This window comes from Salvelinus alpinus, chromosome 20, assembly GCF_045679555.1.
Source record: "Salvelinus alpinus chromosome 20, SLU_Salpinus.1, whole genome shotgun sequence".
Lineage (NCBI taxonomy): Eukaryota > Metazoa > Chordata > Actinopteri > Salmoniformes > Salmonidae > Salvelinus > Salvelinus alpinus.
Window position 1 is genome coordinate 43,614,231 of NC_092105.1, and position 19,259 is coordinate 43,633,489.

At 43.9% G+C, this 19,259-nt stretch overlaps 1 protein-coding gene and 1 pseudogene across 1 annotated transcript; both read left to right on the plus strand.

The window, feature by feature from the left end:
• Positions 1 to 1,249: 1,249 nt before the first annotated feature.
• On the plus strand, positions 1,250 to 2,726 carry LOC139547127 (general transcription factor II-I repeat domain-containing protein 2A-like; annotated as a pseudogene).
• Positions 2,727 to 14,747: 12,021 nt separating this feature from the next.
• LOC139546946 (uridine 5'-monophosphate synthase-like) lies at positions 14,748 to 18,149 on the plus strand. The gene is made up of 6 exons (XM_071355938.1): positions 14,748 to 15,018; positions 15,177 to 15,330; positions 15,498 to 16,184; positions 16,485 to 16,660; positions 16,985 to 17,099; positions 17,553 to 18,149. Exons 1-6 carry the CDS (start codon positions 14,803 to 14,805, stop codon positions 17,729 to 17,731), a joined length of 1,527 nt encoding a protein of 508 aa, XP_071212039.1. The 5' UTR covers positions 14,748 to 14,802; the 3' UTR covers positions 17,732 to 18,149.
• Positions 18,150 to 19,259: the final 1,110 nt, after the last annotated feature.

Genomic DNA, 19,259 nt, shown 5'->3' on the forward strand with positions numbered 1-19,259 from the left:
CAGATTCTGTGTCTCTTCCTTTCATCAATGTGTCAATGCACTTTGCCCCCATTGGAATCAGCAGATTCAGCCCTATAGGCCTTCTTTTTAGAAGCAGCTGACTATGGATCCCTCTATCTTTAGTGTGTCAGCATAATGTGTCAATGTACTCTTTGTTTTGTTTGCCTTTATTGGAATCAGCAGATTCTGTCCTATAAACCTCTGTGTAGAAGCAGCTGACTATGAATCTCTTTATCATTAGTGTCAGGTCAGCAGACCATGTGTCTCTTTATCCTAAGTGTCAGGTCAGCAGACCATGTGTTCTCTCCCTTTCATTAGTGTGGTCTATCTTTAATGTTCAGCCATTTTATACATCTATGTGCTGTCCTATACATCTCATTTACTCCTACATGAGCTGCCCAGTGACACAAGCCTACCAGATGAGCTAAATTACTTCTATGCTCACTTCGAGGCAAGCAAAACCAAAGCATGCATTAGAGCAGGACAGGGCAAAGGCCGGCCCAGGGGGGCGTATGCAGCCCGCAACCTGATTCAATACGGCCTACGGAATCATGCTTCTTCACATAAAGAATTTGAGATAGTAACATTTTGAAAAACGTATTTGTTATTCAAATTAAAAGCCCAATGAATACTCGCCTTTGTGTAATGATTTAACTCCCACCGCTTGTGGGACATTTATTTTGAAGGCACCTATAAATAACAACTGCACGAGGACAGACAGTGACTGACAGGCTGATACACACATCACAGTTACAAATAGCAGCTAGCTAGAAATTGAGCAAAAGTTTGTTTTTCAAAGATTTCAAAGAAAAGGAAAGTAGACAATGAATGTAGGGTGTTCCAGCAAGAGTGGATAACAAAATATTTATTTATTGAAGTATCAGGGAAAGCTGTGTGCTTAGTGTGAAAAGAGAGCATTGCTGTCTTGAAAGACTACAACTTGTCCCGACACTTCCAGATGAAGCATGCAGAGAAATATAGGAATATGTCTTCTGAGCAGAGTGCAAGTGCATCGAAAGAGGTGCTTTCTCAGCTGCAAAAGCAGCAAGGACTTTTCACAAAACTGCATTCAGCAAACGATGGAATTGTGAGAGCTAGCTATGTATGTACTGTCCCACAAAATTGCTAAACATAGCCAGCCATTCACTGACGGCGTATTCATTAAAGAATGTTAAATTGACTCTGCAGCAATACTTTTCCCCGACAAGAAAGAGCTGTTTGAAAATGTTTCCCTCTCATCGCAGAGAATATGGAACAACAGTTGAAAAACAAGGTAAAGGATTTCACCTATTTCTCCTTGGCCCTGGATGAGAGCAGTGATGCACTTGACACGGTGCAGTTGTTGATATTCTTACGAGGCATAACCCCAGACTTTGAAATTACAGAGGAGCTTGCTTCAGTGCAGTCAATGAAGAGCACAACGACTTAGCACAAAGATTTATTGGAGGTAAATAAGTGTGTGGCAAAGCTGGGACTGAGTTTTGAAAAGTTATCCAGTGTGACCACTGATGGGTGCCCAAACTTGACAGGAAAAAACCTTGGCCTTTTGAAAAGGAGTAGCTAAAAGTAGCTGAGCTGAACCAAGATCAGAATATTATTTTCCTGCATTGCATTATTCATCTGTAAATGTCTCTGTAAATGTGTTCTGAAAATTAGCCATGTTCTGGATACAGTCACTAAAGTGGTAAACTTCATAAGAGCAAAATCTTTAAACCACAGGCAGTTTGTCTCACTGTTGATAGAGACAGAGTCGGGTCATGCAGATCTCCCATACCACACAAACGAGAGATGGCTGAGTTTGGGGAAGGTGCTAAAAAGGGTGTGGGACCTGAAGTCGGAGATTGCTGAGTTTTTGCAAATGAAAGGAAAATATGTGTATTTCCCTCAACTGCAAGATAAAGAATGGCTGGATGATTTTGCCTTCACCGTGGACATCATGACCCTCATGAATGAACTGAATTCCAAACTACAAGGGAAGGGCCTTTTTGCACATCAGATGTACAGCCTTGTCAAAGCCTTCAATAGAAAATTACTCCTCCTGACCTGCCAAGTAGAAGCCAACAATCTCACCCAACTTCCGACACTACTAGTCTGTTCCCTATCAGATGACCAGCGGGAGAAGTATACATTGCTGCTGCGTGCTTTGAACGGTGAGTTTTCTCGAAGTTTTGAGGATTTCAAAGTGTTGGAAAATGACATGCTGTTGGTTTCCTCTCCTTTCACCTTCAATGTGGATAACGTTCCCACTGACCTGCAACTTGAGCTTATCAATCTTCAGTCTGATGCAGTGATTGCAGAACTATTCAAAACAATGTCACTGACGAGGTTATATGCATCTCCCGATGAACAAAACTTTCCGAAGATTAGGAGTCATGCTCAGAAGATGTCTGTACTGTTTGGGTCAACCTATGTTTGTGATATGTGAACAGACATTTTCAGTGGTGAAATATAACAAGTCAAGGCACAGATCATCTCTTACTGACTCTCATCTCTCAGCAATCCTGCGCATAGCGACGTCAGAAACTATACCTGACTTCACTGCTCTAGTCAATGCCCATCAGAGACTTCACTTCTCAAACTGATTGAGTAGTTTAAATGTAATGTTGAGCTCTCTCTCTCTTTCTTGTTTTTGTGCATATCCGTTAACAAGAGTTTTGTCCGTGGTGCTGAATGCACAGTGTACTTTTCCCTCCGTGTAGTTCAGAAAAAGTTCCAAGATGTCATAGCAGTCGGTCGTGTCTTTGTCTTATCCCGTGTAAATATAATTTTTCTTTTTCTTTTTTCGTATACATTTTAATCTCACTTTCTATCTACGAACTAAATATACTTTCCTGCAACCCGCCTCACCCAATGTGGTACGGATCTGCTATTTTTATTCCTTGTAACTGGAACCTCCGTCAGGAGCTAGCCAGCTAACTAGCTACTAGTTTTTGTTAGCCACGGCTAGCAGTCTTTTAACCTTTTAGCTCGGACACCACCAGATTTAGCTCCAACAATACATGCCAGTACATGCACAGTGCGATATCAACCCAGAGCATATTGGACTGCTTCTCCCTACCACATCACCGGATTCCTGCCGCTCTGGATCATTACACCGGATCATCGCAGCTAGCTAGCTGCTACCGAGTTGCTACTGTTAGCTAACGCCTCTGTCCCGAAGCAAGCACCACTTAGCCTTGAGCTGCCACGAGCTAGGCTCATATACCAGCTAATTCTAGGGCTACAATACCTCTTTTACCAATTGGCCTGGACCCTTTGTTGTCGACGCGGAGCCAATCCATCACGACTGGTCTGCCGACGTGGTCGCCCGATGCGGTCTCAACCAGCTTTTCCGTTCCGATGTCGCCGAAGACCCATCTTCTTGCCCCAGCCTGCTAGCTTTCTAAGCGCCTTGTCTCCCTAGCATAGTACTGGCTACTGAACGGCTCCCTGACTCACCTATTGCTGTTCTTTGGACCCTATGATCACTCAGCTACACAGCTGAAGCCCCCTGGACTGTTTCAATAACACAGTACCTCATTTTGTTTTTCTGTCGGCCCCAGCCTCGAACTCAGGTCCTGTATGTACCTAACTGACCCACTCTGCGCATTCATCACAATTTACCCGTTGTTGTCTTAGCTCTCCCGATCAACACCTGTGACTGCTTTATGCCTCTCTCTAATGTCAATATGCCTTGTCTACTGCTGTCTCGGCTAGTCCTTATTGTTTTATTTCACTGTAGAGCCCTCAGTCCAGCTCACCTTGCCTTAGATAGCTCTTTTGTCCCACCCCCCACACATGTGGAGACCTCACCTGGCTTAACTGGTCCCACCAGAGACAAAACCTCTCTCATCGACACTCAACGCCTAGGTTTACCTCCACTGTACTCACATCCTACTATACCATTGTCTGTACATTTTGCCCTGAATCTATTCTACCATGCCCAGAAATCTGCTACATTTATTCTCTGTTCCCAACGCATTAGATGACTAGTTCTTATCGCCTTTAGCCATACCCGTATCCTACTCCTCCTCTGTTCCTCTGGTGATGTCGAGGTTAACCCAGGCCCTGTAGACCCCAGTACCACACCTATTCCCCAGGCACTATCATTTGTTGACTCCTGCAACCGTAAAAGTCTTGGTTTCATGCATGTTAACATCAGAAGCCTCCTCCCTAAGTTTGTTTTATTCACTGCTTTAGCACACTCCGCAAACCCAAATGGTCTAGCCGTGTCTGAATCCTGGCTGAAGAAGGCCACCAAAAATTCTGAAATGTCCATCCCCAACTATAACATTTTCTGCCAAGATAGAACTGCCAAATGGGGCGGGGTCGCAATCTACTGTAGAGATAGTCTGCATAGTTCTGTCATACTATCCAGGTCTGTGCCCAAACAGTTCGAGCTTCTACTTCTAAAAATCCACCTTTCCAGAAACAAGTCTATCACTGTTGCCGCTTGCTATAGACCCCCCTCAGCCCCCAGTTGTGACCTGGATTCCAAATGCGAATTAATTTCCCTCCATTTATCTTCAGAGTTCGTACTGTTAGGTGACCTAAACTGGGATATGCTTAGCACCCCAGCCATCCTACAATCTAAGCCAAATGCCCTCAATCTCACACAAATTATCAAGGAACCTACCAGGTACATCCCCAAATCCGTAAATACGGGCACCCTCATAGATTTCATCCTGACCAACCTGCCCTCTAAATACACCTCTGCTGTCTTCAAACAGGATCTCAGCGATCACTGCCTCATTGCCTGCATCCGCTATGGGTCCGCGGTCAAACGACCACCCCTCATCACTGTCAAACGCTCCCTAAAACACTTCAGCGAGCAGGCCTTTCTAATTGACCTGGCCCGGGTATCCTGGAAGGATATTGACCTCATCCCGTCAGTAGAGGATGCCTGGTTATTCTTTAAAAGTGCTTTCCTCACCATCTTAAATAAGCAAGCCCCGTTCAAAAAATGTAGAACGAAGAACAGATATAGCCCTTGGTTCACTCCAGACTTGACTGCCTTTGACCAGCACAAAAAAGATAATGTGGTGTACTGCATTAGCATCGAATAACCCCCGCGATACATAACTTTTCAGGGAAGTTAGGAACCAATATACACAGTCAGTTAGGAAAGAAAAGGCTAGCTTTTTCAAACAGAAATTTGCATCCTGTAGCACAAATTCAAAAAGTTTTGGTACACTGTAAAGTCCATGGAGAATAAGAGCACATCCTCCCAGCAACCCACTGCACTGAGGCTAGGAAATACTGTCACCGCCGATAAATCCACGATAATCGAGAATTTCAATAAGCGTTTTTCTACGGCTGGCCATGCTTTCCACCTGGCTACCCATACCCCGGCCAACAGCTCTGCACCCCCCACAACAACTTGCCCAAGCCCCCCCCCCACGCTTCTCCTTCAGATAGCTGATGTTCTGAAAGAGCTGAAAAATCTGGACCCCCTACAAATCAGCTGGGCTAGACAATCTGGACCCTCTCTTTCTAAAATTCTGCTGCAATTGTTGCAACCCCTATTACTAGCCTGTTCAACCTCTCTTTCGTATTGTCCGAGATCCCTAAAGACTGGAAAGCTGCCGCGGTCATCCCCCTCTTCAAAGGGGAGACACTCTAGACCCAAACTGTTATAGACCTATATCCATCCTGCCCTGTCTTTCTAAAGTCTTCGAAAGCCAAGTTAACAAACAGATCACTGACCATTTTCGAATCCCACCGTACCTTCTCCGCTATACAATCTGGTTTCCGAGCTTATCATGGGTGCACCTCAGCCACGCTCAAGGTCCTAAAAGATATCATAACTGCCATTGATAAAAGACAGTACTGTGCAGCCGTCTTCATCGACCTGGCCAAGGCTTTCGACTCTGTCAACCACCGCATTCTTATCGGCAAACTCAACAGTCTTTGTTTCTCAAATGATTGCCTCGCCTGGTTCACCAACTACTTCTCAGATAGAGTTCAGTGTGTTGTCCGGACCTCTGGCATTCTCTATGCCGCAGGATTCAATTCTCGGGCCGACTCTTTTCTCTGTATATATCAATGATGTCGCTCTTGCTGCTGGTGATTCTCTGATCCACCTCTACGCAGACGACACCATTCTGTATACTTCTGGCCCTTCTTTGGACACTGTTAACTACCTCCAGACGAGCTTCAATGCCATACAACACTCCTTCCGTGGCCTCCAACTGCTCTTAAATGCTAGTAAAACTAAATGCATGCTTTTCAACCGATCGTTGCCCGCACCCGCCCGCCCGACCAGCATTACTACTCTAGACAGTTCCGACTTAGAATATGTGGATAACTACAAATACCTAGGTGTCTGGTTAGACTGTAAACTCTCCTTCTAGACCCACATTAAGCATCTCCAATCCAAAATTAAATCCAGAATTGGCTTCCTATATCACAAGAAAGCATCCTTCACTCATGCTGCCAGAAATTCCCTCGTAAAACTGACCATCCTACCGATCCTCGACTTCGGTGATGTCATCTATAAAATAGCCTCCAACACTCTACTCAACAAACTGGATGCAGTCTATCACAGTGCCATCCGTTTTGTCACCAAAGCGCCATATACTACCCACCACTGCATTAAGTACTGCAGTGCATCTCCTCCTCATGGACTGCACCAGATTTGCCAGTTGTTGCTGTGAGATGTTACCCCACTCTTCCACCAAGGCACCTGCAAGTTCCCGGACATTTCTGGGGGGAATGGCCCTAGCCCTCACCCTCCGATCCAACAGGTCCCAGACATGCTCAATGGGATTGAGATCCGGGCTCTTCGCAGGCCATGGCAGAACACTGTCATTCCTGTCTTGCAGGAACTCATGCACAGAACGAGCAGTATGGCTGGTGGCATTGTCATGCTGGAGGGTCGTGTCAGGATGAGCCTGCAGGAAGGGTATCACATGAGGGAGGAGGATGTCTTCCCTGTAACGCACAGCATTGAGATTGCCTGCAATGACAACAAGCTCAGTCCGATGATGCTGTGACACACCGCCCCAGACCATGACGGACGCTCCACCTCCAAATCGATCCGGCTCCAGAGTACAGGCCTTGGTGTAACGCTCATTCCCTCGACGATGAACGTGAATCCGACCATCACCCCTGGTGAGACAAAACTGTGACTCATCAGTGAAGAGCACTTTTTGCCAGTCCTGTCTGGTCACGTTTGTGCCCATAGGCAACGTTGTTGCCAGTGATGTCTGGTGAGGACCTGCCTTACAACAGGCTTACAGGTCCTCAGTCCAGCCTTTCTCAGCCTATTGTGGACAGTCTGAGCACTGATGGAGGGATTGTGCGTTCCTGGTGTAACTCAGGCAGTTGTTGTTACCATCCTGTACCTGTCCCGCAGGTGTGATGTTCGGATGTATCAATCCTGTGCAGGTGTTGTTACCCGTGTTCTGCCACTGCGAGGACGATCAGCTGTCCGTCCTGTCTCCCTGTTGCGCTGTCTTAGGCGTCTCACAGTACGGACATTGCAATGTTTTGCCCTGGCCACATCTGCAGTCATGCCTCCTTGCAGCATGCCTAAGGCACGTTTACGCAGATGAGCGGGCATATTTCTTTTGGTGTTTTTCAGAGTCAGTAGAAAGGCCTCTTTAGTGTCCTAAGTTTTCATAACTGTTAGTGTCTTAACGACCATTCCACAGGTGCATGTTCATTAATTGTTTATGGTTCATTGAACAAGCATGGGAAACAGTTGTTTAAACCCTCTACAATGAAGATCTGCGAAGTTATTTGGATTTTTACGAATTATCTTTGAACGACAGGGTCCTTTTTGCTGAGTTTAGCACTTCAATTCTGGAAGTTGGAACATACTGCAAAAATGTGTGTCAATGGGGAGAAAGAGGAGGGGGGTACTGCCAACCCCCAGATCCAGAGATTGGAGTCTCCAATGCCCAGCTGTCGGCCTATGAAAGAGTGACTGGTCCATCGACAATCCTCCGAATTTTAGCAACGGACCAATGCCCTTGGACACAAAGTAAGGATACTGCTCTACATGATACCTGTGAATGGGGATTTCCACAAATATTGTCCATTGACCATTTTCATTTCTGTATGAAATACAATGGGATTTTGAATAACGCATTCGAAAAATCTACTTGATAATTCCATAGGCTCCAACCAGACCTAGAGAGCAGAGTCTCCAGTAACCAGCTGTCTGTCTATGAAACGTTTCTGGTCTATGTCTATGGATCATCCTGCACATTTCAAAAGTGGATCCAATGCCCTTTAATCCAAGGTGGAGTGCAGTTAGTCAATGTGTGACGACGATGATGATAATATAACGTAGCTGATGATGATTAAAGATATATTTAATTCTTCTTTGTTGTGTTTCCCATCACGCATCTGATCACTTTACTTTCGTTGATAAAATGTTTGATAACTGACATTTCATTTTGGAAATGTGTTTTATAATTCAAGAGGTTCCAACCAGTCCCAGAGAGCAGATGTATGTCAGATGTCTGTCTGAAGAGTGACTGGTCTATGGATTGTCCTTAAATTTTCAAAAAAAGGATCAACACCCTTTGACCAAAGGTTTATAGGAATGAGACAGTACTTCCAACTATTTGTTGTATTATGGCATTGAGTTGATAATAATTAATGATAGAGTATAATCACAATATTTTACTGTGATAACTCACTGGACACACCACGTTATTTCAACATGGAAATGTGGGTAATAGTTGGTTGAGACGTTGATCAATGAGATTTCAACCTTTTATTCACCCACTCAAAAAGACAGACAGAAGTTTGTTGAATACCCAGGGTGTTATCAGTATGCTTTCAACCATCTAAAAGCACAACCAAATTCCATTAGAAAAACAATGTCTGATTTTTGGTTTTGTTGTCATTGAAATGTGTTATCACTGCAGTGGTGCAGTGGTCTAAGGCACTGTGCTAAAGGCATCACAACAGACCCAGGCTCGATCCCGGGCAGAATCACAACCGGCCGTGATCGGGAGTCCCATAGGGCGGCGCACAATTGACCCAGCGTTGTCCGGGTTATGGGAGGGTTTGGCCGGGTGTGCTTCTCTCCTTGTGCTGAGCCGGGCGCCTGCAGGCTGGCCTCAGTCGTCAGTTGAATTGTGTTTCCTTCAATACATTGGTGCGGCTGGCTTCCGGGTTAAGTGGGCGGGTGTTAAGAAGCGCGGTTAGGCGGGTCATGTTTCGGAGGATGCATGACTCGACCTTCGTCTCCCGAGCCCGTTGACGTGATGAGACAAGATCGAAATTGGGGAGAGAAAGAGGGAAAAAATATATATTTTTAAAATAACTGTCATTTCAGGCTCTTGAAATAGCATGTTTACCCTTTACGTGTTATTATTATAGGCATTATAATCCATTCAGAAATCCCTTGGACATATTAAATAATACAGTATATTATAATGCTTGCTTTATAGACATTCATTCAACAACTACCAGTGACATTATTGTGGTCATTTGCTCTTATGTAAACTATCTAACATTATACCTTTGTGCAAGGCTTCATTCCATAATTTTTTTAATATATTATTGTGTCAAAATGCCAATGTGTGACATTAGGTCAAAATGTCTAAATTATTTTGTGAAAGTTTTTTAATGTATAGTACAGCAATAACTGAATAAACATTGGCCAAACATAGTTTACTGTATTTATTCAAATAGCATTTAAACATGTAAAACTCTAATTTAGTGCCTTAAAATACCTTCATTTCAAATAGTCTAATCTGTGGAATGTGCATTCCATTCAGTGTAATTGGGTTCATACCGCAGCAGGACTGTTTTGTCAATAATTTGACAAATAAACATTCTACAAAACAGCAATATTTAAAAACCCCAAAGAAAATAAATAACAATATTACTGTGAGCAGCAATGAATGGGGTTCACAGGATGACAGAAAGGACACAATATCAGATGCATAACAAAGCAAGTGGCAGATAAAGCAACACCTCACGGTACATGGCCTCTCGCCTACTTGACCTAGATAGTTTGTGTTTATGTATTGATATGCATCCTACGTGTGCCATTTTTAAATTACTGTAGTTCTGTCCTTGAGCTGTTCTTGTCTATTAGTGTTCTGTATTATGTCATGTTTCATGTTTTGTGGGGATCCCAGGAAGAGTAGCTGCTGCTTTTGCAACATATCCTAATTAAAATACCAATACCAAGCACTCTATCATGTAGGAACTATCTTCCTTTATGTACAATCATGAGTCTAATTTTTTTTTTAAACATCTGGAGTGAATCTGACGTATGGTTCATGAGGAGAAGATGATTTTGAGCATTACATTGCTGACCAAAAGTAAATGTACACATACATGTTATTCAGTCACTTCATCCAAACTGCTGGCGGCTGTCTAAGGGCTTCCGCGTAGCTAGGCGCTAAAATATAACTGGAGCGACGAATGAGGTCCACACTCCAGTCCAGTTGGTGGCAGTAATGTACCTTAAAGTTGGTCGCCAACTGCAATATAAAGTCCACAGAACTTGGTTCTGTTTTAGATGGTTGATGCGCTCTCCCTTCTGCTCAAATCAAATCAAATTTAATTGGTCGCCTACACGTGTTTAGCGGGTGTTATTGCGGGTGTAGCGAAATGCTTGTGCTTCTAGTTCCGACAGTGCAGCTATATCTAACAAGTAATATTTCACAACAAATACCTAATACACACAAATCTAAGTAAATGAATGGAATGAAGAATATATAAATATATGGACAAGCAATGTCAGAGCGGTATAGACTAAGATACAGTAGATAGTATAGAATACAGTATATACAGTGGGGAGAACAAGTATTTGATACACTGCCGATTTTGCAGGTTTTCCTACTTACAAAGCATGTAGAGGTCTGTAATTTTTATCATAGTTACACTTCAACTGTGAGAGACGGAATCTAAAACAAAAATTCAGAAAATCACATTGTATGATTTTTAAGTAATTAATTTGCATTTTATTGCATGACATAAGTATTTGATCACCTACCAACCAGTAAGAATTCCGGCTCTCACAGACCTGTTCGTTTTTCTTTAAGACGCCCTCCTGTTCTCCACTCATTACCTGTATTAACTGCACCTGTTTGAACTCGTTACCTGTATAAAAGACACCTGTCCACACACGCAATCAAACAGACTCAAACCTCTCCACAATGGCCAAGACCAGAGAGCTGTGTAAGGACATCAGGGATAAAATTGTAGACCTGCACAAGGCTAGGATGGACTACAGGACAATAGGCAAGCAGCTTGGTGAGAAGGCAACAACTGTTGGCGCAATTATTAGAAAATGGAAGAAGTTTAAGATGACGGTCAATCGCCCTTGGTCTGGGGCTCCATGCAAGATCTCACCTCGTGGGGCATCAATGATCATGAGGAAGGTGAGGGATCAACCCAGAACTACACGGCAGGACCTGGTCAATGACCTGAAGAGAGCTGGGACCACAGTCTCAAAGAAAACCATTAGTAACACACTACGCCGTCATGGATTAAAATCCTGCAGCACACGCAAGGTCCCCCTGCTCAAGCCAGCGCATGTCCAGGCCCTTCTGAAGTTTGCCAATGACCCTCTGGATGATCCAGAGGAGGAATGGGAGAAGGTCATGTGGTCTGATGAGACAAAAATATAGCTTTTTGGTCTAAACTCCACTCGCCGTGTTTGGAGGAAGAAGAAGGATGAGTACAACCCCAAGAACACCATCTCAACCGTGAAGCATGGAGGTGGAAACATCATTCTTTGGGGATGCTTTTCTGCAAAGGGGACAGGGCGACTGCACCGTATTGAGGGGAGGATGGATGGGGCCATGTATCGCGAGATCTTGGCCAACAACCTCCTTCCCTCAGTAAGAGCATTGAAGATGGGTCGTGGCTGGGTCTTCCAGCATGACAACGACCCGAAACACACAGCCAGGGCAACTAAGGAGTGGCTCCGTAAGAAGCATCTCAAGGTCCTGGAGTGGCCTAGCCAGTCTCCAGACCTGAACCCAATAGAAAATCTTTGGAGGGAGCTGAAAGTCCGTATTGCCCAGCGACAGCCCCCAAACCTGAAGGATCTGGAGAAGGTCTGTATGGAGGAGTGGGCCAAAATCCCTGCTGCAGTGTGTGCAAACCTGGTCAAGAACTACAGGAAATGTATGATCTCTGTAATTGCAAACAAAGGTTTCTGTACCAAATATTAAGTTCTGCTTTTCTGATGTATCAAATACTTATTTCATGCAATAAAATGCAAATTAATTACTTAAAAATCATAGAATGTGATTTTCTGGATATTTGTTTTAGATTCTGTCTCTCACAGTTGAAGTGTACCTATGATAAAAATTACAGACCTCTACATGCTTTGTAAGTAGGAAAACCTGCAAAATCGGCAGTGTATCAAATACTTGTTCTCCCCACTGTACATATGAGATGAGTAATGCAAGATATGTAAACATTATTATAGTGACATTATTAAAGTGACTAGTGTTCCATTTATTAAAGTGGCCAATGATTTCAGTCTGTGTATGTAGGCATCAGCCTCTCTATGCTAGTGATGGCTATTTAACAGTCTGATGGCCTTGAGATAGAAGCTGTTTTTCAGTCTCTCGGGCCCAGCAAATGCACCTGTACTGACCTCACCTTCTGGGTTGAACAGTCAGTGGCTTGGGTGGTTGTTGTCCTTGATTATCTTTTTTGCCTTCCTGTGACATCGGGTGCTGTCCTGGAGGGCAGGTAGTTTGCCCCCGGTGATGCGTTGTGCAGACCGCACCACCCTCTGGAGAGCCCTGCGGTTGAGGGCGGTGCAGTTGCCATACCAGGCTGTGATACAGGCTGACAGGATGCTCTCAATTGTGCATCTGTAAAAGTTTGTGAGGGTATTAGGTGACAAGCCAAATTTCTTCAGCCTCCTAAGGTTGAAGAGGCGCTGTTGTGACTTCTTCACCACACTGTCTGTGTGGGTGGACCATTTCAGCTTGTCAGTGATGTGTATGCCGAGGAACTTTAAACTTTCCACCTTCTCCACTGCTGTCCTGTCGATGTGGATATGGGTGTGCTCCCTCTGCTGTTTCCTGAAGTCCACGATCTTGAAGTCTACTCATTGGTTATTATGAGCCGGTTTGGTCAGCATGTTAGTGTAACGTGCAAATAATTAGTTGTTAATAGTTTCCTTGTTTTTGTGATATCTATACCAAATTCAGTGTGGTTCATCTTACAGACATCCATGATAGAGATGACAAGTTTCAAAGTTGGTAAGCCACTGTGGAGTGGATTTACAGTGGTTTAAATGAGCATGTAAATTCAGATTTTCTCAAACTAACTTAAGACATGTACCATGGGCCTACATTCCAAATTTGGTGTCATTTAATCCTATGGTTGTTAAGATTTTTTAAGTATTTTTTGCATGGCCATCTTTGAATGCATCAGCATAATTTCTGAAACTCTTTAGGGACTATTGTGATGAGCCCAAAGACCAAATGTGGAGTGACTCACTTATAGTCCATTAGCAGATTTTTTAAAGATATCAATGCCAAATATAACATGGTTCATCATGGTAATGTCTTTGATGACCCTACAAAGTTTCAAGTTAATAGGCCATTGTGAAGGGGATTTACAAAGGATTTAAATAGACACGTAAAGACTAATTTCCTGATTTATCAATAGCTCAGCCATCTCTTAACCAATCCCTTAGATCTTCTGAAACTATGTTGAGATGTACCACGGGCATAAATAATGAATAGGGTGGTGTCATTTGAACATATGGTTCATGAGAATACGTTTTTTTAAAGGTTTTCCAAAATGTCCAAGATGGAGGAAAATATTTTTTTTTCAGCATGAGGAGAGACACAAAGTTTCAAAGTCTCTAGGTCAAATAGGGTGGTGGATATTATGGTTTAAGTGAGACTTCTTATAACAGTGCCACTGATAGGCCCATCGGTGCCATTCTTTTTGACCAAGTTATTCATGGGCTCTAGCTTCGGCGTGGCAAATTAGAAAAAAAGTAACCAATCTATGCTTAAGATTTTTGACCGTGTCAAAAAAATTATACAACCCCCCAATAATATAAGAATAATAATGTTTCACAGCTTCGCTGTGGACCCCTGACATCTGCGTGTGTCCACATACGACATCGTGGTGATTTTGTCCATCCCCACCAGACGTGATCATAACACACAAGTTAAAATACCAAATCAACTGTGAATCAATTATATACATTTTAGGGCAGGTCGAAACAGACATTAAACATTCATGGACATTTAGATAGCTAGTTTGTTCTGGGAGATTAACATTGGGTTGTTATTTTACCTGATATGCATATGGTCCTCTTTTTAGCTGGTTCTTTGTAGAATTTTTACCCGAGTCATACAAAATCGTGTTTCTCTTCTCTAACAATTAATCCACAGATAAAATGGGAAACCTAGTTTGTTTTTAGTTAGTCATCTTTAATTAATCTCTCCTTGTTTGTCTTTCAAGCATCCACGTGGGTTTGTATCTTCCTGATATCCAATAAGGAAGGGACTTTTAGCATGTGGAGCATCTCAAATAGAACGAAGTTCTATTTTTAGGACGCCAGCGGTGTGGGTGAAATTGATATGTAGGCAATGTGTGCCGTTTTTAAATGTATGTAGTTCTGCCCTTGAGCTGTTCTTGTTTCTTCATGTTCTGTATTGTTTATTGCTTTCGCAACAGCTAACAGGGATCCTAATCAAATACCAAATGTGTATATTTCTCTTGCAACGTTCGCATACGCAACGTGGCCGGTGTGGTTTGCTTGTGATGATCAACAATTTATAATATGGCTGGAGCAACGCAATAATGTAAAAACGACATGTCCCATAGTTCCGCGTGGTATTTCGTAACCGGAACATATTTATGTTTGCGACGAGACGAGAGCTTTGGACGAGACTGCTGTCTATTGATATTAGTAAAAACTTGAAAATGGAAAACGATTGCCTTGAAAGTTTAATCTTAAAGTTACATGATGTTCAGGCCGTGAAATTCGGAACGTTCACGCTGAAGAGTGGAATAACATCGCCGATTTATTTTGATCTCAGAGTTATTGTTTCCTACCCATCTCTTATGAACCAGGTTGGTAAACACGTGTTTCCCATGAATGGCACTGTATTGGAAACAACATCTACAGTATTTAGTCTGTTCGGAGGCAATCGAACCAAGACCAACTAGTTGTAAAATATGTATGTTATGAATTTATGTTGGAATTTGTTGGCGTTTGTTTTGCCTTTTAGGTGTCAACATATCTTTACCAACGCGCCAAAGATGAGGACTTGAAATACAACTCACTGTGTGGTGTACCATACACTGCTCTGCCCCTGGCTGCAATCATCTGCTCCAAACACGAGCTGCCTATGCTGATCCGAAGAAAAGAAGCCAAAGACTATGGTGCGATTTCATGACCTATCAAATTTGATTATTCTCATTATGACAATGTTTTTGCTGCATCCCATCAGTTCAGTCAACAGTTAAAATGATCTAGTCTAACACGTGTTAGCTAGCTACATTAGATTTCAGATAACTCATATCAGACATCCACCATCTCTTGATTCTAGGAACTAAGAAGATTATAGAGGGGACCATTCACCCTGGAGACACGTGTCTGATCATCGAGGATGTAGTGACCAGCGGCAGCAGCGTCATGGAGACGGCCCTGGTTCTTCAGGCAGAGGGTTTAAAGGTCACCGATGCCATCGTGCTGATGGACAGGGAGCAGGGAGGTAGGGCCATGCTGGCCAAGAAGGGCATCGCGCTCCACTCTGTCATCTCCATCTCCAATCTCCTCAACGTCCTGCTCCAGGCGAAGCGCATCGATGATTCCACGGCCCAGAGCGTGCGCAGGTTCATCCAGGAGAACAACACCTACAAGCCCTCGGGGGAGGAGGAGAAGAACGGCTCTCCTGTGGCTAAGAAGCCCAGCAAGCTGGCGGAGTTGACCTATGGCGACAGGGCCCAGCTCCAAACCACACACCCTCTGGCTGCCCAGCTCTTCAGGTTGATGGAGGAGAAGAAGACCAATCTGTGTGTGTCGGCGGACGTGACAGGCTGCGAGGATCTGCTGCAGCTGGCTGACTCTCTGGGGCCTCAGATGTGCGTGCTGAAGACTCATGTGGACATCCTGCAGGACTTCAGCCCAGCCTTCATCCAGTCCCTCAAGGACCTGGCCCACAAACACAACTTCCTCATCTTTGAGGACCGCAAGTTTGCTGACATCGGGAACACGGTCAAGCACCAGTATGAAGGTGATTAGTGGGCGCACTGACTTTGCATCGCCGTGTGCCCCAGGTGGGTGGAGATTTCACTTTAGGTCCAATAGAATGGTCTAAAACGTGCAAACTCCGCCCACCCGGGGCCCGAGCGATGCAAAACGAATGCACCTATTGTTAAAATGGATGCATTGTCCAACTCCAGCAAATAAGGGCAATATTTGTCCACTAAACCTTTGAAACATGCTTTTGAATCCTAATCCATCCTAATGAATGCCTGGTTGCTATGATTTCTAAGTCTCCTGACTGTTGTGTGTTTTCCTCTGTATTTCTCAGGTGGGCTCTACCAGATCGCCTCGTGGTCTCATATGGTGAATGCCCATGCGGTGCCAGGCCCTGGGGTGGTAGAGGGGCTCAGCGTGGTGGGCCTCCCACTGGACCGCGGCTGTCTCCTCATAGCTCAGATGAGCTCCCAGGGTTCCCTAGCAACAGGGGACTACACGCAGGCTGTGGTAAGCAAAGTGATCCAGCCAGCTGTTCTTCAGTGAGAATGACATGAGAACAGAATGTTCTGTCCCTCTCTCTTACCTCCCACCACCCTCTGCAATATGTACAATTCAGGAGATACTGTCACCCCGCAGGGCGACAGTGAAGGCCTGATACATTTCAGTATGTTTTAATGATGTTTGCATGCGTATCTTAATTTTACCATTCCAAAATAGATGACTTTTTCCACCATCAGGCAGCTTAACTGAAGTACTAGTTGATTACTTTAATGTAATCCTTAATCTTTCATCCTTGAGGATTTCATATGATTGTGTCTGTCATTCCTATAGGTGAAAATGGCTGAGGAGCACTCTGACTTTGTGTTTGGGTTCATCTCTGGCTCCAAGATCAGCAGCAAGCCTGAATTCCTACATATGACTCCAGGGGTGCAGATGCAGTCAGAAGGTACTACATTCTCTACCTGTTAACCACATCATTCATCCTGTCCAGTGTTCTTTATCACATTTTAGCAACAACATTCGCAGGCCAACATTCCCCCTGGTGTACTCTTTCCTTGCCACTAGATGGTGCTATTGTCCAAGAAATGTAGGCTGGATCACTTGTCATCTTGGTTGTTGTATTTTTTTTATTTTACCTTTATTTAACTAGGCAAGTCCGTTAAGAACAAATTATTTTTTACAATGACGTCCTAGGAACAGTGGGTTAATTGCCTTGTTCATTTGTGACTGTATTGGCACCCTATTACCGACATAGTGCACTTCTTTTGACTAGGGCCCTACGTAGGTAATAGCTTGCGATTTTTGAATGCACCCCTTGATTCCAGATGTTTTTTTTAAAGGGTGGCGTTTTCTTCAGCACCACACTGTTCGTTGATCATATCCCTCCTTTCTCATTCAGGAGATGGTCTGGGCCAGCAGTACTCCAGTCCCGATGACGTGATCTATAAAAAAGACTCTGACGTCATCATTGTTGGCCGTGGTATCCTGGGGGCCTCTGATAGGGCGAAGGCTGCTGCGGAGTACAGAGAGGCCGGCTGGAACGCCTACGTCAAGAGACTCACCGCATCAAGACAATGAAAAGTCAAACAACAGGGATGCGTCCCAAATGGCATCCTATTCCCTGTATAGTGCACTACTTTTGACTAGAACCCTATGGGCTTTGGTCAAAAGTAGTACACTATAGGGTATAGGTGCCATTTGGGCTACAGACAGAGACTAGAGCAGGCACCACATCGCTAATGTGAAACCATGATTATTCCCTCCAAACAGCTGCTGGAGCCTGTTCTTACTCTTGTAGCTGCTTGTTATAACCCTCGCTTGCTAAATCAACTGAACTGCGACAATGCTCATTTTTTTGCAACAGGGAAACATTTCAGGATTTTTTTCTCTCCCTCCATAGTGTTATTTGTATATGATCATTTTGAAACATTCAAATTTGATTATTTGTGTTAACCAATAATATGGAATTGCGAAATGAATTCAGTAGATACATGTTCTGTAATGGTCAGTGTTTTTTTTTAAGTCACTTTAAACATCTCTAGCCTAGGATTCTGTTCCTTTGCAGCAATGGTGGTTTCTATAGAAGAACACAGTGGATGCTAGGGCTACTATCTCTGTGATGGGCTACTATCTCTGTGATGGGCTACTATCTCTGTGATGGGCTACTATCTCTGTGATGGGCTACTATCTCTGTGATGGGCTACTATCTCTGTGATGGGCTACTATCTCTGTGATGGGCTACTATCTCTGTGATGGGCTACTATCTCTGTGATGGGCTACTATCTCTGTGATGGATAACTGTGGAGAGATTCAGGTTACAAAACAATCCTTGGCGTTGTGCATTTGTTCATCGACATTACAACAATCACCTGTTCACAACGGTAGTTATTTGATGCCAATGTGTGATGAACCACGTTAGTCCATAAACCTCTAGTGGTTCCGGGTGATGTGCCGGGTGTACGCTGTACCCTAATCATTAATAAACAGTGAATGTGAATGGCTTGTTTCAGTTATGGGGTCTACTTTCTTTCTACTATTTGTGACATCGGGCATAGCCTACATAACACACCCCAATCTTTTTGGAAGGGAAGGTCTGACGTTGAGTATTGAAGGAACTCATTTGCAAGTCACATGATATGAAAATATGTGTAAATGGCATGGGAACAGAGGTGGCAGGTGGGTTTTCTCCTACCTTCAACACAGGTGAATGAAGCCACCGCTCAATGGCCCATTCTCTAGGTTCAGCGCGAGCACAAAGGTCAGCGAATCCTTCCATTTCGTCAATTTGAGGGAGTGCAACGCACTGTTGGTTTGCATAGAGAGGGGAGGGTTGGCAAAATAGAGAGGAGTTGAACTAATCTGCACTCCCCAGACTATTGTGTCAATATTGGAACTGAGCAACGCACCATGCGACAGGTGTCCGCTGGAGAATCCTCTCTCTTTAAAACCAATCTGAAAAAAAAGAGGGAGAGAGTGAAGATAAATGGAAGGATGGCCTACCATGTCCCGAGTATATATAGGCTACCTGCAACGGGCCACACTCCATTCAGTGTTGCCTACAAGATGAGCACAATTTGCAGGTGTTACCGATATAGTAGGTATTTAA

What these genes read in the sequence shown, in the direction of transcription:
- LOC139546946 (XM_071355938.1), top strand. Translation starts at nt 14,803, where the DNA reads ATGTTTGCGACGAGACGAGAGCTTTGGACGAGACTGCTGTCTATTGAT. An exon ending in ACCCATCTCTTATGAACCAG is followed by an intron (nt 15,019 to 15,176) that starts GTTGGTAAACAC and finishes TTTGCCTTTTAG; the next exon opens with GTGTCAACATATCTTTACCA. An exon ending in GGTCAAGCACCAGTATGAAG is followed by an intron (nt 16,185 to 16,484) that starts GTGATTAGTGGG and finishes TGTATTTCTCAG; the next exon opens with GTGGGCTCTACCAGATCGCC.